At 51.6% G+C, this 13,713-nt stretch overlaps 1 protein-coding gene across 3 annotated transcripts in view; it reads right to left on the bottom strand.

The window, feature by feature from the left end:
- Nucleotides 1-1,701: 1,701 nt before the first annotated feature.
- Nucleotides 1,702-13,713, bottom strand: part of LOC135278318 (hydrocephalus-inducing protein-like) — a 155,232-nt gene continuing 143,220 nt past the window's right edge. For all 3 annotated transcript variants that reach the window (XM_064384874.1, XM_064384873.1, XM_064384875.1), the window contains 9 exons: nt 13,011-13,078; nt 10,641-10,873; nt 9,743-9,843; nt 8,362-8,497; nt 7,751-7,915; nt 6,782-6,873; nt 6,107-6,269; nt 4,587-4,813; nt 1,702-2,724 (listed from right to left, as the gene is read on the bottom strand). In XM_064384874.1, coding sequence (XP_064240944.1) covers nt 2,376-2,724; nt 4,587-4,813; nt 6,107-6,269; nt 6,782-6,873; nt 7,751-7,915; nt 8,362-8,497; nt 9,743-9,843; nt 10,641-10,873; nt 13,011-13,078 — 1,534 coding nt within the window. In that variant the 3' untranslated portion in view covers nt 1,702-2,375. The remainder of the gene's footprint in view (nt 2,725-4,586; nt 4,814-6,106; nt 6,270-6,781; nt 6,874-7,750; nt 7,916-8,361; nt 8,498-9,742; nt 9,844-10,640; nt 10,874-13,010; nt 13,079-13,713) is intronic.

Genomic DNA, 13,713 nt, shown 5'->3' with positions numbered 1-13,713 from the left:
TCTAAACTGATGGTATTGTGACATCTACTCTAAGCAATCAGATGCAGTCCCAATTATTATTACAGAACCACTCCAACAGTTTGCTGTGTTTAAAGCATCTCCATGCTGAGGAAATTCTGGAGGAGACAGCTATTGGATGGTTCATTAGTCTTTCACCCCTAGACCTTTACTCCTAAGTGCTATTCTTAGGAGCCTTGTTTAAAATTACATTTAGGGAATTCTCTCCCACTTAGAGCTTGGGTGGTGGCCAGGCCTTAGCTCTGCCTAGACGGGAATTTGCCAACAGACCCAGATGTTTTCTGCATCAAAACTAGATTTGAGTTGCTTTGACGTTGCAATTTGACCCTCTATACATGACAGTAGAACTATTTTTAAAGGGAGCTTGGGAATTATGATCTGGAAATAATTATCCAAGTCCCCACTGAATCGAGGTTTGTCAGCTGTTTGCAGACTCTGGGATGATGGTACATTATTTCAGAGATTTCTATTTATTTCATTCCACCTATGTTGTTAGTTTTGTCTGCTATTAGAAATATTCCTGATCGTTGTATCCAAATTATTCCTAATTGCTGTAAGTTTCTTGTCCACTACATGTATTATTTTGCTACGATGTTTCCTCATACTCATAACAAAAGACATACATCTCATTAAAAAAAAAAAGAGGAATGAATGCCTTAAGAACATTCAAATAATGCAATATGTACATGAGAAATTTGGATGACTAATCATTTTGAATCATGCAATATTTACATTAGAATCTTGGAAAAAAGATCATCCCATCTAAATCCCAATGGAGTGTCCCACAGGGAAGCCTAATTGATTCATTAACTTCAGGAGAAGAGATGCCTGTGTTTTATCAGCAACAGCTCAAAGCAGTCACCTGTTCATTCCATCAGATACTGATCAGCTCTGAAGCAATGAGGCCCAGTGGAAAGAGAAATAACCTCATCCCCTTGCAGCCTTTGTGGCCAGAACAGGAACAGGAGTAGGACTGCCAAGACACAGCTGTGCCTGGAAACTGACAGAGGCAATTGGCCAACAAAAGCCTCATGGCATCATCATGGGACAGTGCTCCTCCCAACCTTCTTCAGTCCTTCCCTGTTCCAGCTCCAGGAGGACATTCAGTGATGTCCAAAATCAACATTTCCAGCTAATGGACCTTCTCCTACTTCTCAGCTAATTGGAAACAATGGCCATTTCTTTCCAGTTCCCTAAGAGATATTGGACATTATTCTTTTGTTTGCTCATGCTGCAAAACCCTGTGTCAATGACTTGACAGAATTGGGTAAGTTTTGTTGATTGTAATTGCTCTTTCATGTATCTTATCTCACATCTAACAGATAACCAGTGATAACCTTCATGAGATCATACCCTCCCAAGAGTGAGCTGTTTCAACATCAGAACATAGGAGCCTTTTTTAAATGAACAAAAAGGGGGAGATGTCAGAGACAGGTAGAATAATGATAAAAGAAAGGCCTGATGAAACCAGGCCTTGTTCTGCTATATTAACAACTGGCCTGTCATCTCTTCTAAGGGCAGCTAAGCAGTCACAAGTTCCCATGTGAAGTTATTTTGAGAATGAGACTTGGTGAACAATCTGTTCTGAGGGTGAAAAACAAATGCACCTGCAAGAACAAGGGATTTGTCCCATGAGAATCAGTGAAGAGAATAGGTAACAATACAAACAATACAACAGAGAGATTTGATGCACAAGTAGAATATATTTTATTATCCAACAGAATAACTGGCATAACTAATAATAAGAAATCTACTAACTAAAGTGGCACATTAGGTTTGTCAAACTGTATAAAATAAGTTGTGTGAATAAAAAAAAGAGTTCTTCTCCAGCTCAGCTGGGTTCTCTGGGATTTTGGTTCCTCCCTTCTTTCAGGCTTTGGCTTCCCCCTTCTTTGGGGCTTTGGGTTCCTTCTTCTTTGGGGCTTTGGTCTCTCTCTTCTCTGGCACTTTGGCTTCCCCCTTCTTTGGGGCTTTGGGTTCCTTCTTTTTTGGTGCCTTGCTTTCCTTCTCTGGGATTTTGATTTCCTTCCTCTCTGGGCATTTGGTTTCCTTCTTTTCTGGAGGTTTGCTTCTCTTCTCTGGAGATTTGCTTTCCTTCTTTGGGATTTTCACTTCCTTCCTCTCTGGTGCTTTGCTTTCCTTCCTCTCTGGGATTTTGATTTCCCTCTTTTCTGGAGGTTTGTATTTCTTTTCTGGGAGTTTGTTTTCAATCTTCTCTGGAGCTTTGGTTTCCTTCTTCTCTGGGAATTTGGATTCCCTCTTTTCTGGAGGTTTGTATTTCTTTTCTGGGAGTTTGTTTTCAATCGTCTCTGGAGCTTTGGTTTCCTTCTTCTCTAGGAATTTATTTTCCTTCTTCTCTAATAATGCTTTGGTGTCCTTCTTCTCTGGGGCCTTGCTTTCCTTCCTCTCTGGGAATTTAGTTTCCTTCTTTTCTGGATGTTTTTCTTTTCTGGGAGTTTGGTTTCTATCTTGTCTGGGGCTTTGGTTTCCATCCGCTCTGGGATTTTGGTATCCTTCTTCTCTGGGGCCTTGCTTTCCTTCTTCTCTGGGGGTTTGGTTTTCCCCTTCTCTGCTTTTGGAGGTTCCTTCCCCACAGAGACACCCTTCTTTGCTTTCTTCTGCTTCTCTTTCTCCTTCTGCCTCTCTTCCTCCTCCAAGGCTTTTGTCTCCTCCTCAAGCTTTGGAGCCGGCCGCTTCAGCTCCCTTCTGCAGACAAAACAGAAAACATGGCTGAGAGTCACCACCAGAACCTTGGGCTCACTCGTCCTGGCTGGCCCTGCACTTCATTCCTTGACCCTGAGGCCAGGCAGCAGCGCCAGACCATTTCCGTGAATTCTCCTCAACCCACAGAGGTTGGGAACATCCCAAGGGAGGGCAGTGGTGGAAGGGCACCTCCAGGACCAGCCAAGCCTGAGCCTTGCCATCAGAAGGGCTTGACTGTGCAAGCTCCCTCTCCAGGCACAGCCAGACACCTCCAGCCCACTGCCAAAGGCTGATCCACCAGCTCTCTGCGCTGTGCCTGAAAACGCCCTTTGTCTCTGGACTTCCCAGTTTCAAGCAGAGCACAGAGTGCCAACGTCTGCTGATCTCTCCTGCAATTCTTACTCAGCTCATTCAGCTCCCTTCTCCCTGGGCAGAGCTGAAGCAGGATTTCAATGAGTTTGGATTTCACCTGAGGCTTAGAAGCAATTCACATTGATCAGGATGTCAGTTAGACAGGTAGACCATAGGTTAATGATGATGAGATGCTTCAGCCAGAGCTGATTGTTGTATTGCTTACCATGATGAGCTTCTTGATAGAAGGAAGTGGAGTAAGTGAACTGTTAGAAGAACATCTTGAAACCAGCAGAACAATGGTTAGCACCTGGGCTTGATGTCAATCAGTCACTAAGCAGGGGACCTTGGATGGTGCCAGAGGGTCACAGAGACCTGATGAAGACATTCCTGACTTCATCCCTTGAGACCACTGGCCCAATTGGAGACCACCGACCCAATTCCAGAGAAGAATTGCACAGGTGTGAAGGACTAATGACCTCATTTTAATACAGAGTGGGGAGGGGAGGTGCTGGGGTTGTGCACATGTATTGTGTGTAAGATCCTGGGAAATAAAGAGAGGGCAAAGAACCTTGTACAGCGCGGTCACGCCTTGTAGGGACGACTCTGGTGCCGCCCGCCGGGGTTAATAAACATACCACTTTCTAACTTTAATGAGTTAGAGAGTCACTGTTCGTGAGCCTCGGTTTTAACAACTCATAGCCTGATCCTAAATGAGAATAATCCCATCAGTCAGAAAGCAAAGGCTGCAGGAACTGCTCTCCTGCAAGACAGGCTTTTGTCAGCCAGATTTCCTGCTGGAAGCCAGCTGTGACCAAGCCAGCTGCTGCTGTCTGCCGTGGAAACCATCTGATGCAGCCTCGTCCCTCTCCTCCCCATGAAACCAACTTCAGCCTGGCCTGAAGGAAGTCCTGATGCACAGGCTTGCTTTAAGCAGCCTCCACTCCCAGCTCACACTTTGCCTGTGTGTCCTGAGCTGGGCTGCCCTGCTGGAGCAGAGCTTCTCCTGTGCTTGCCCACTGCTGCAGCTGAAGGGGAGCCCCAAGGACAGGAGCTTTTATGGCTGCTGCTCCACCATCAGGAGAACCCTGGCAGATCAGCACTGCAAGGACTTCATCTGTGGCAGCACCAGCACCCAAACCAAGGTTTGGTCTGTGCCCCACGCCTGCCCATACCACAATCCCACTGTTTTGGTGAAGAAGGGAGATGATGAAGAAGAAGCAGCTCAACACCATGGAGCTAAAGACACCAGTGCCAAGGCAGGGCCAGAGCCCAGCTCCCTGAAGGCAGCATCTGAGGCAGGAGGGCTCACCACTAAACTAGAGAAGAAGATGCTCTGTCCCAACAGAAGAAGGTGCTTCCTCTCTTGGGAGCCAGGGAGCCAAGAGTGGCCATCCCTGTGCTGCTTCTGGCCTTTGCTATGCAGCACCTCTGAGCTCAGAGTCCTTGGAGCAGGGAAGCCCTGCAGGGACAGTAAGCCATGGAGAGCAGGAACCCATGGAAGGCTTACTCACCTCTCCCTGAGAGGTGCCCCAGAGCCACAGCTGATCTCCTGGGGGCTCGGGGAGCAGCTGGCACGTGAGGCCTCCCCGGGCACCAGCACCTCAGAGCTGGGGCCTCCCTCCACGTGGCACAGCGCCGTGGCACTGGAGATGCTGTTGAGGTGGCCAGAGAAGGGCAAGGAGACCTGCTGGCTCTCTCCTGGCTGCAGCACACCTGACACTGGCAGGATACTGGAAGCCTGCATGGAAGACAGGAGAGATGGAGGTGTTGAGCATGGAAATGGATGCAGAAGAGCAGCTTGGAGCAAAGTGCAGCTGCAGCCAGAGGGGCCTATTCCCCAAACACTGCCAGAATCACCCTGATCTCATCCTGCATCCATGTCACTGACCAGTGCAGGGACCATGGGGAAAATCTTCTCCCATCCTCACGGGTCAATGCATTCATTAGTACATGACATGAAAGTGAACTGGGATGTCTCCTGGCACTAGAAATTCTCTCTGATGCACAACTTGCCTTGAAAAAGTTTCAAAACTTACTGCTTTTAGAAAAGGAGGAGACTCAGAGTGAGAGCACTTGGAGCTGAGCAAAGGACTCCCAGCCCAGCTCATCTGACTCCTGAGGCTCTTCCCCTCTCTCTCTGATTTAAATGCTGCTCCCTCAAGGTGCTACAGGAAAAGCTCCTGCAAAACCTTCCTCTGGACCACCTGAGGAGTTGCAGGGGGAGCAGTGCCCTCCATAGGTGCTGCACAGCGTCCTTGGGCAGCCCCACAACGTGTCCTGCACGGCCTCTCCAACACCCAGCTGCTCCAGCAGCACTTTGTGCTGGGCCTGCAGGGATGGGAGGCCCCTCTGTGGCCAATGCTCAGGGCCACCAGTGGCACTGGCAGCTCCAGCCCTGCTTGCCACACTGACAGTGTGCAAGGGAGACAGATTCCCTCTTCCCTTCTCCGCTTCCAGGGCAGGGTGCGGTGCGTCCACGCAGCACCTGAATCCCTCCAGGCCTGCTGGGAGGTGAGGGTTTGCAGGAGCTTGTGATGGCACCTGAAAAACAAGCCATGCCCTATGCCTGCAGGAAGAGACAGCCACTTTGCCAAGTCCCAGTTTGTAAGACAGCTTCAGGGCCAGCAGTGCAAGAGCAGCTCTCGGGTGACAGCAGAGAGCTGCAAACAGGGAGTCTGGCTGGGCTGGGAAGAGGGCACATGGAGATCAGGACTCATCCCAGCTTGCTCTGCCAAGGAAGCTGCAGCTCTTCCCATCATGATGCAGATGAAAGCCTCATCTTGCATTGGGAAGGCAACAAGGCAAAAAATGCCACACTCAACACAGGCCTGTAGGATCTGAGTGAGCTTCTCCAAGGAAAACTCTCCTATTTCTCCCTCCCACTCCCCCATGTCCAGCCACTGGCCCTGCTGCCCAGCCACTGTCAGGGCACAGGACAGCAGGGCAGCAAAAAGGGAGCTCAGCAGGAGCATGACTTGCTGGTGGCAGGCTGGGGAGGCAGCACAAGCAGTAGGTGTACAAGAAAATCTACCTCTACTCCTGAAGACTGGGTCAAATCCTGCTCTTCAGTCAGGGCTGTGGCTGCCTCCTGCTTTCCAGCCTTGAAGTGCCTCCATCGAGACGCTGGGCAATTCAAACATGTTCTCATCTCCTTTGGTGGATGGGGAGTGAATTGAGGTGGGTGAAGCTCATCTCTGGAAAAGAAGATAACTGTGAACCTGTAGTGGGACCTGTAGTGGGAGGGAGGGACACCTGCACCAGCAGCTCCTGGTCAGGATGCAGCCCCTGGCTGGCTGCTGGCACCTTGAACTGAGAAATGCTTGGATCCAGCCCTTCCCAATCCAGGCTGGAGCAGGTCTGCTCTAAAGGCAGCCCAGGGATGACACTGAGCTGCTGCAGCAGCTGCAACTGCTTGCACTGAGGAACTGCTGAGGGCAGGGATGAACACCCTGTGGGCATGCAAAAAGCACAGTGGGAGAGGAAAAGACAGAGAAGGCAAGCAAAAAGGGCAGATTTGAGACATCCAGGGGCAGACCCAGGCAGTGACAGCCAGCACAGCTCCCCCAGGGCCCAACAGCAGAAACTCTGCAGCTCCACCAGGTATTTATCAGGAATGTTTCCCTGACACTGCTGGGGGCTTGGCTGACATTTTCCAACACTCCCAGGGGACTCAGGTGGCATTCTCCATGCATCCAGACATACATACATGGGCTGTAGTGCTGGGATCCTGCCAGACTCCATCAGCCTTGGGCTTGGGGAGGTTTCTGCCAGCTGTCCAGAGCTCCATAACTGTTTTCTCTGTCCCAGGAAGCAGGCAAGAAACATTTTTAAAAAAACCCAAAGCAAACCACTACAGGGAAACCTAAAAATCCTTAAACAGCTCAACCCTGCTCTAGTTATTTCTTTAGGGACAGCTACCACTCTCCAGCTGAAATGCTGGGCTTTTGGAGAAAAAAGAAAAAGCAAATTACATGTTCACCTCCAAATTTAAAAGGATCAAGGTAGGAGAACCTTTCAAACTACAAATTATTGGCCCAAAGGTAAAAGCTTTGCAAGAAATCTCGAATTCAGACCAGGCTGACAGTTAAACAACTGGTTCCTCTGGTGGGGAGAAGCCCTCCTCTTTATGGTAAGCAGTCTGAGAGTTGAAAGCAACTGTTCTGTCAAACCTCAGGCTCCCTGGCACAGCCTGCCTTGCCTGTCCTTCCTCTTCACTGATTTACATGCAGTGCCACAATGGCCCAGGTTCAGATGTTTGGTGCCATTCAGGCAATTTGGCATTGTCATTTCCTTATGTTTTAATGTAAGTTTCAATCCTTGCAACCACTCTTCAAATGCCAGCTTTCCTTTCGTTGACAGAAAGCTCAAGGTTCCCAGAAGTATTCTGACATCCCCTTTTGTGCTCAGAGAGATGCCATTTCCAAACAGATGTTTCCAAATTTAACAGCATTTTCAAGAGTAATGCACTAAAGTGGCCCTGGATTCCAGCTCAGACCAACGACATTCTGTGCCAGACACTGAGATTACCACCCGTGAGGCACGAGCTGTTTGTGCCACCCATCCCTCCTGGCCTTCTCCACAGCAGCCTGTGCCTGTTTTCCCCGGCAGAATCCCTGTGCCCTTTGCAGCCTGCCAGGAGCAGCTGCACAGAGGCACACATCTCCCCTGCACTCACCAGTGGGTTTCTCTCATCCCCGAACACGCCGATGAGAACATTGGTGCGATGCGTGCCCAGCGCCTGCACTTCCACCAGCACTGGGATCTCTGCAGTGCTGTGAGGCTGGACAATCCCACAGGGCCTGGGGCTGGAGTAGAGCACAGCAGCGTCCTCCTTGCGTTTCTGCAAGAGACACAATGAAATGCAGCTTCAGAGGCACCTCTGAAGAAACTTTACACTCCCTAACATCCACCGCAACAGCAACTGACACACGTGTTTAAAAATGCCCAGGACAAAGGTAAAAGGCACAAACAAGATGCAAGAATTGTAGGCTTAGCATTCCCAGGGGATCCTGCAAGGAGGCTGCCAGCACAGGCACTGGTGTCTGTGGATGCAGCAGCTTTCACAACCCTCTAAGATCTCCCACAAGAAAACACCCTGAAGACTAGAACATAAGCTGTTCCCTCAGCAGGTTAAACTGCATCCTCAAGTTTACATTCAGCTAGGATCCTGTTCTCAGCAAATCTTTAAGACTGAATAGAAACCAGCAAGGTCATGTCCAAATCCTTTTTTCCCCTAATAAGCTCCTCAATAATATTTGACAGGGGGAGGTGGATGGGATGCCAAACCTGTTCAATGAGCCCGTAGCAGCCAGGCAGGTGGCTGGGATTCCTAATCAGGAACTTCTTCTCATATGGCACCTTCAGGAGGCACTCATCATACTGCAGCACGTGGGGGGACACTTGCAGCTTGGGAACGAGACATCTGGACAAAGAGATGAGCCCAGGGGAATTAGAGATACTGAGAGAATGGAGAACATTTACCCTCAAAGATTGTGAGATGGAGCATAACACACTGGTCACTGTCAAATGGACATTGAACAGCCCTGCAGTGATAAATTGCCTTCTACATCTTCCCACTCCAACAGGTCTTGTCAAGGAGGGGCAAACCCTGAGAGGCAGCACCCAGAGGCTGCCAAGTGCCCCAGGCAGAGCACTTTGTCCCACAGCTGCCTCAGCCCCTCCTTTCCCCAGGAAGGCTTGCAAGGACTCCTGTAACAGTCCCAGTGATCCATGAGCTCTAGGGGAGCCTTCCCAACAAGGAACAGAGCTCACTAAGGCTCAAGGAACACACAACTCCAGTGCCCAGGAAAAATGACTCCCTTCTCTGCCATGGTGCTGTTGCCCTGCCTGGGAACTCAGCTGCTTGCCCCAGCCTTGGAGGGCACGAGACACCAGCTGCCCTCCAGAGTGGCTGATCAGCCCCTCCCAGGCCCTACAGCTCCCTGGCTCCTTCCCTCCACAGCTCCAGGCACTGACTGTCCCCAGCCCACCTGCTTGACAAAATGGCAGCCCAGGCACTGCCTGGATGGCTCTGCCTGGGAGAGGGAACAGTCCCAGGGAACTGCATCCCTCCTGGCATTCCACTGACACCCACAGCAGCACAGCAGGATGGAATTCTGCTGCAGCAACAACCACTTTTGCTCTCAACCCTGAGAACATTCAAGCTCAGAGTGGGAAGCAGAGGGAAGGAGAAAATCTAGAGCTGAGCTGCCACACCAAGGGCTGCTTTCCCCTCCTGAGACCTTGCCCTCAGCACTCTTGCTGGCAGCCACTTCCCCCCTGCCACGTGCCCTCATGAACAGAACCAGAGCCTGGCTCTCAGCAGGCTGCTTGCTGTGTCCCAAACCAATGCACGGTGCTCGCACCCAGCACAACTCCACCTCTTGCAGCAAGAAGGAGAGGAGGCCCTGGGGAAATTTGTTCCACCTCAAGCACCAAAAGCCAGGCCAAGAAATGATCTCATTCCTGGTGCCTTCAGAAAAGGGCCCAGGACCCTGCTGGGCTGGGAGCAGGGCTGCTTTTCACCACAGGCTGCTGTCCAAGCTCTGCTCTTCTCATGCCCAGCTGGCACAACATGAGCTCATGAACCAGCACTTCTCCTTGGCAGCTGCAGCCAGCAAAGCCTGGGCAAGGCAGGGGCTGGGGGAGGCCAGGCAAGGGCTGGTACCTGGCTGTGATGACCAATGATGCCACTCCCTTGCCAAAACCCTCCAGATCCACCAGCATCTTCCTGTAGAACTCCATCACTGAGTTGGAACACAGGGTCACCTGGTGGAAGAGAAGAACAGGAAATTCTTCCTTACAAAAGCTCATTATCCACGTGTGATATCCTCCAGTCCTTGAGGGAAGATTTTGTCTTAATTCTGCTGCTGCTCCATGTGTAGAGCACAGTCTCAAAGCAACAAAAGCCTTCTGGCAATAGCAGATGTGTTAAACACACCTTGCTATCAGGGCATAGCTCAGCTACATTAAAACATTAGACTAAAGCTCTACACACCACTGTATTCAAATTAAGGCCCCAATTTCTCATCTGACTACAATGACATAAATGCAGAAGAAATCTGACTTGAACACAACAAGTTCAGCTTTACAGCAGGAAGCTGAGGGCAAAGTGTGGCCCAGCAGGTGCTGGGCAGTTCATGGCTGCAGAGTTTTTTGTCTCCACTGGAGATTCCTGCAGTGAACACAAATCCTTCTGCTCCCCAGGAGAGGGGAAATCACACCAAGAAGAAAAGCTAACTGCTTTCTACAATGACATCCCTCTAACAACCACCTTCTGCCCTCATCTTTGCTCTGCCCACTTGCAATCAAATAAATGGCTCTCAAGAACACAAGAGTGACTTCTGGCCTTGACCATATGGTATGTGACCTCAGCATATGATTTTGGAAAGAAAACAGTGCTCCTTGAGGAACACCCCGAGTAAGGCAGCTGGCAGAGGCCTCAGAGCAGTGCAGATCTCTCACTCACACCATGCTCAAAGCTGCAGCAGAGCTAAAGCCCTCCCACACTGCAGTGCAGCTGCAGCCCTGGTGCTGAAGCGTCTCTGGCTGGACTCTGCCCGTACCTGGATGTCCTGGTGTCCCTGGGGCAGGATGGTCCCTTGGCTGGGAGTGATTGTAAACTCCCGGGGCTCCACATACAAGTGAATGCCCTTCCTCCAGGCTGGGTCACTGTGGCAGCGGATCTGATCGACGCTGTCCACGGCCGGCTGCGTGCCATCGAACGACATGCGGAGCTGGAACGTCACGGGCACCGGGGAGCTGTTAGTGAGCCGGCAGCGCTGGGTGTAGGGAAAGCCTAGGAAAGGACACCAACATCCATTGAGGCTCCCACTGTGGCATGACTCCTGCTGGGAATGGCCTGGCACGATGAAAGTGGGACTGGAGTTTAGCTCTGGATTATCTGAACTACAGCTCAGCCAGAAGCTGCATGAGGAATGAATCGTCACTCAGTTCCCTCTGACACAGATTGCAGACTGCAGCCTTGAAAATGCCCACTCCTAGCCCTGCTGAACACTGCAAGCTTCTCTCTTGGCGATGGGGAGGAGCTGCCTCACCTGCCCCAAACCAGCACCAGTGATCTCCCAGTGATGAGTGTGCACTCAGACCGAGCATTTCCTCTGAGAATTCAAGCTGTCAAATTCCCTGTTCAGCCTGCCAACACTCCCACCCTTTTCAAGATAGATAAACAGTGAGTCAGCATTGAGAAGAAGCTACAGCAAAAGAAAGTGAGGATGGAATCAGGAACTAGAACGTGAGGCAAAGCAGCCCAATGCAGCTTCTCTCTGCAGGATCTTTAAGGCATCTCTTGGTTTGGGCCAAACAGACTGAGCACGAGACAGCTCAGAGCCCACTCAACTGGGGGCACACCAAGCCTTGCTTGGAGATTGGCAATGAGGAACCAGGTCCCACCTCACCCAACAAACGGGAACATCACACCCATGCTGCTCACTGGGATTGCTGCCTGCAAGGCTTTACCCCACTGGAGCTCTGGGATTTGCTTTCCATGCTGGAAAGCCAGAGATGCAGCCACTCATGGTGGGGATGTCCTGCAGAGCCCGGAGAGCAGCCACAAGCTGCTCTGCAGTGGACATCTGGCTGGGCTGGCAGCTCTGTGGGGAGGAGATTTCTCCCCAGGCCTGCTCACCAAGAGGCACTGGAACACAGATGGGGAGAAAAAACAACTGCAGGTGCAGCCCAGAGCTGCTCTGTGCCCATCCCATGAGCACTGCCAGCTCCAGCAGTGACTCCAGCAGGGAGGCAAGAGAGGCACAACAAGGACAAACGCAGATGGCAAAACCTCCAATGAGACTGAGCTCACGGCATGCAGACAACAGTCAACAGTTCCAAAGAAGCAAAGATACAACAGCTGCCTTCAGCTGAAGAGACCTTAGGAATGAAAGCAGATCCAGCAGGATCAATCTCCTGGTTCAGAACCATAGTTCCATTGGTTGCCTTTCTTGTTTCGTTTCTTCAAGAAGGCAACTTGACAAGTGCCTCCATGGTGATGCAGGGGGGGACAGAAGCAGCTCAGGAAAGGCAAGTAGTTTCCTTAAAAAGTCCATGACCTTCCTTGTTCTGGGTTCAGGCTTGGTAGTGAATGCTCCCCTTGGTCTGGGAAGGGGGATAGGGGTTTTGGGGGTTTTGGCCCTGGGGGTGGGCTTTTCCCTTGGGGGTTTTTGGCAGCTGTGGCGTGATGCCGTGGGCGCTGTGCAGTGGGAGCTGAGGCTGGGCAGGGAGCGGAGCTTCCCTTCCTCCCGCTCGGGGATGGGAGCTCGGCCACGTGCTGCTGCGGGAGGTTGTGTGCTTGGCCCCGGCACTGCCCTGGCTGCAACTCAGCCTGGCACCCACCCTGCCTGCCTTCCCCGCTGCTGCCTGCTGCTCTCAGGCACTGCCCACATCCCCCTGCCCTCTGTCCCTCTGCAAAAGGAGCATTTCCCTCCTTCCCTCCTTCCCTGCCGCTGCCGGCTGGCAGGGGATCACTGCCCTGCCAGAGCCCACAGCTCCTCCTGCTGGGATCCTCACTGCACCAAAGGGAAAAAACGGGACTTGGCAGCTGGCAAACATCTGCTCTTGTTCTCTGGGCTCTCCTGATATAGTCTAGGAAAGAACTGTTATTCCTTTCCCCATCGTTTGAGCTCTGTAATTTCAAAGGTATCATCATTTGGAGGGAGGGGCTCATCTTTCCATTCCAGGAAGATTCCCACCTTCCTTGGCAGACATCTGTCTTTTCAAGCAGGACAGACACCAGAAAATCCTGACTTTCTATGCCTTGCTTCTGTTTGATCTGACAATGGCCAAATGCTCCCTGCAGCACCAGCAGCCCTGCAGTTCCCACCCTGAAGAGGCTGCTGGGGCAGAGCAGGAGGGAGGGATGCTTTTCCCTTGGAAGGCACAGATCCCTCCCGCTGTGTCCCAGCCCAGGCAGCACTCACCAAAGGAGATGTCCCCAAAGTCGAGCTCAGGGAGGTCGAAGTGCAAACTGGGTCCAGTGACGCTGCCCCTGCATGGCGAGGACAGAGCAGGAAATGCCTTGGTTCAAGGAATTGCAAAGCTCCGGCTGTCGTGGCTCGGGGGCACAAACCTGGTGTCAGGGCACCGTGCCTTTCAAACCAGCACACACCATGTGCTCAGCACAGTGCCCCTGGGCACAGGAGGCAGCTAAAGCCAAGTGGCCAGCAGCCAGCAGCCACTGATGGGCTCTGGGCACAGGGCAGGCAGGAAAAGCCCCCGGGATGCTGCTGGTCCCATGAAGGACCCTGAACACACAGCCAGACATGGCTCCGGGCCTCAGTTTCCCCATCTGCAATGGCATGGACATCAAGGTGTCCCCACAAACTTCTGTAACCAGCCCTGCCAGCCACAGGTTCCTGCTTTGCTACTTCTTAGCTGGAACTGCTGTTCCCATGGAGGAGCTTTCTCAGCAGAGTTTGACCCACACCATCATTACAGACACAGTTCTGAGCCATGAACCCAGGGCAGCCCCAAACATCCTCTGAAAAGAGCAGCAACACTTCTACACAGGGGACAGTCCTAGAGGAAAGGACCAGCTTGCCAGCAGTGCACCAGCTGGCACAGCCAAGAGCAACAGCTTCAACAACCAAACAAGGGGGTCCTGAATCTAGCACAGCACCTCAC

Source organism: Passer domesticus, chromosome 11 (genome assembly GCF_036417665.1).
Source record: "Passer domesticus isolate bPasDom1 chromosome 11, bPasDom1.hap1, whole genome shotgun sequence".
Taxonomy (NCBI): Eukaryota; Metazoa; Chordata; class Aves; order Passeriformes; family Passeridae; genus Passer; species Passer domesticus.
Note: the sequence above shows the minus strand (reverse complement) of the source record. Positions and strands in the feature narration are given on the sequence as shown.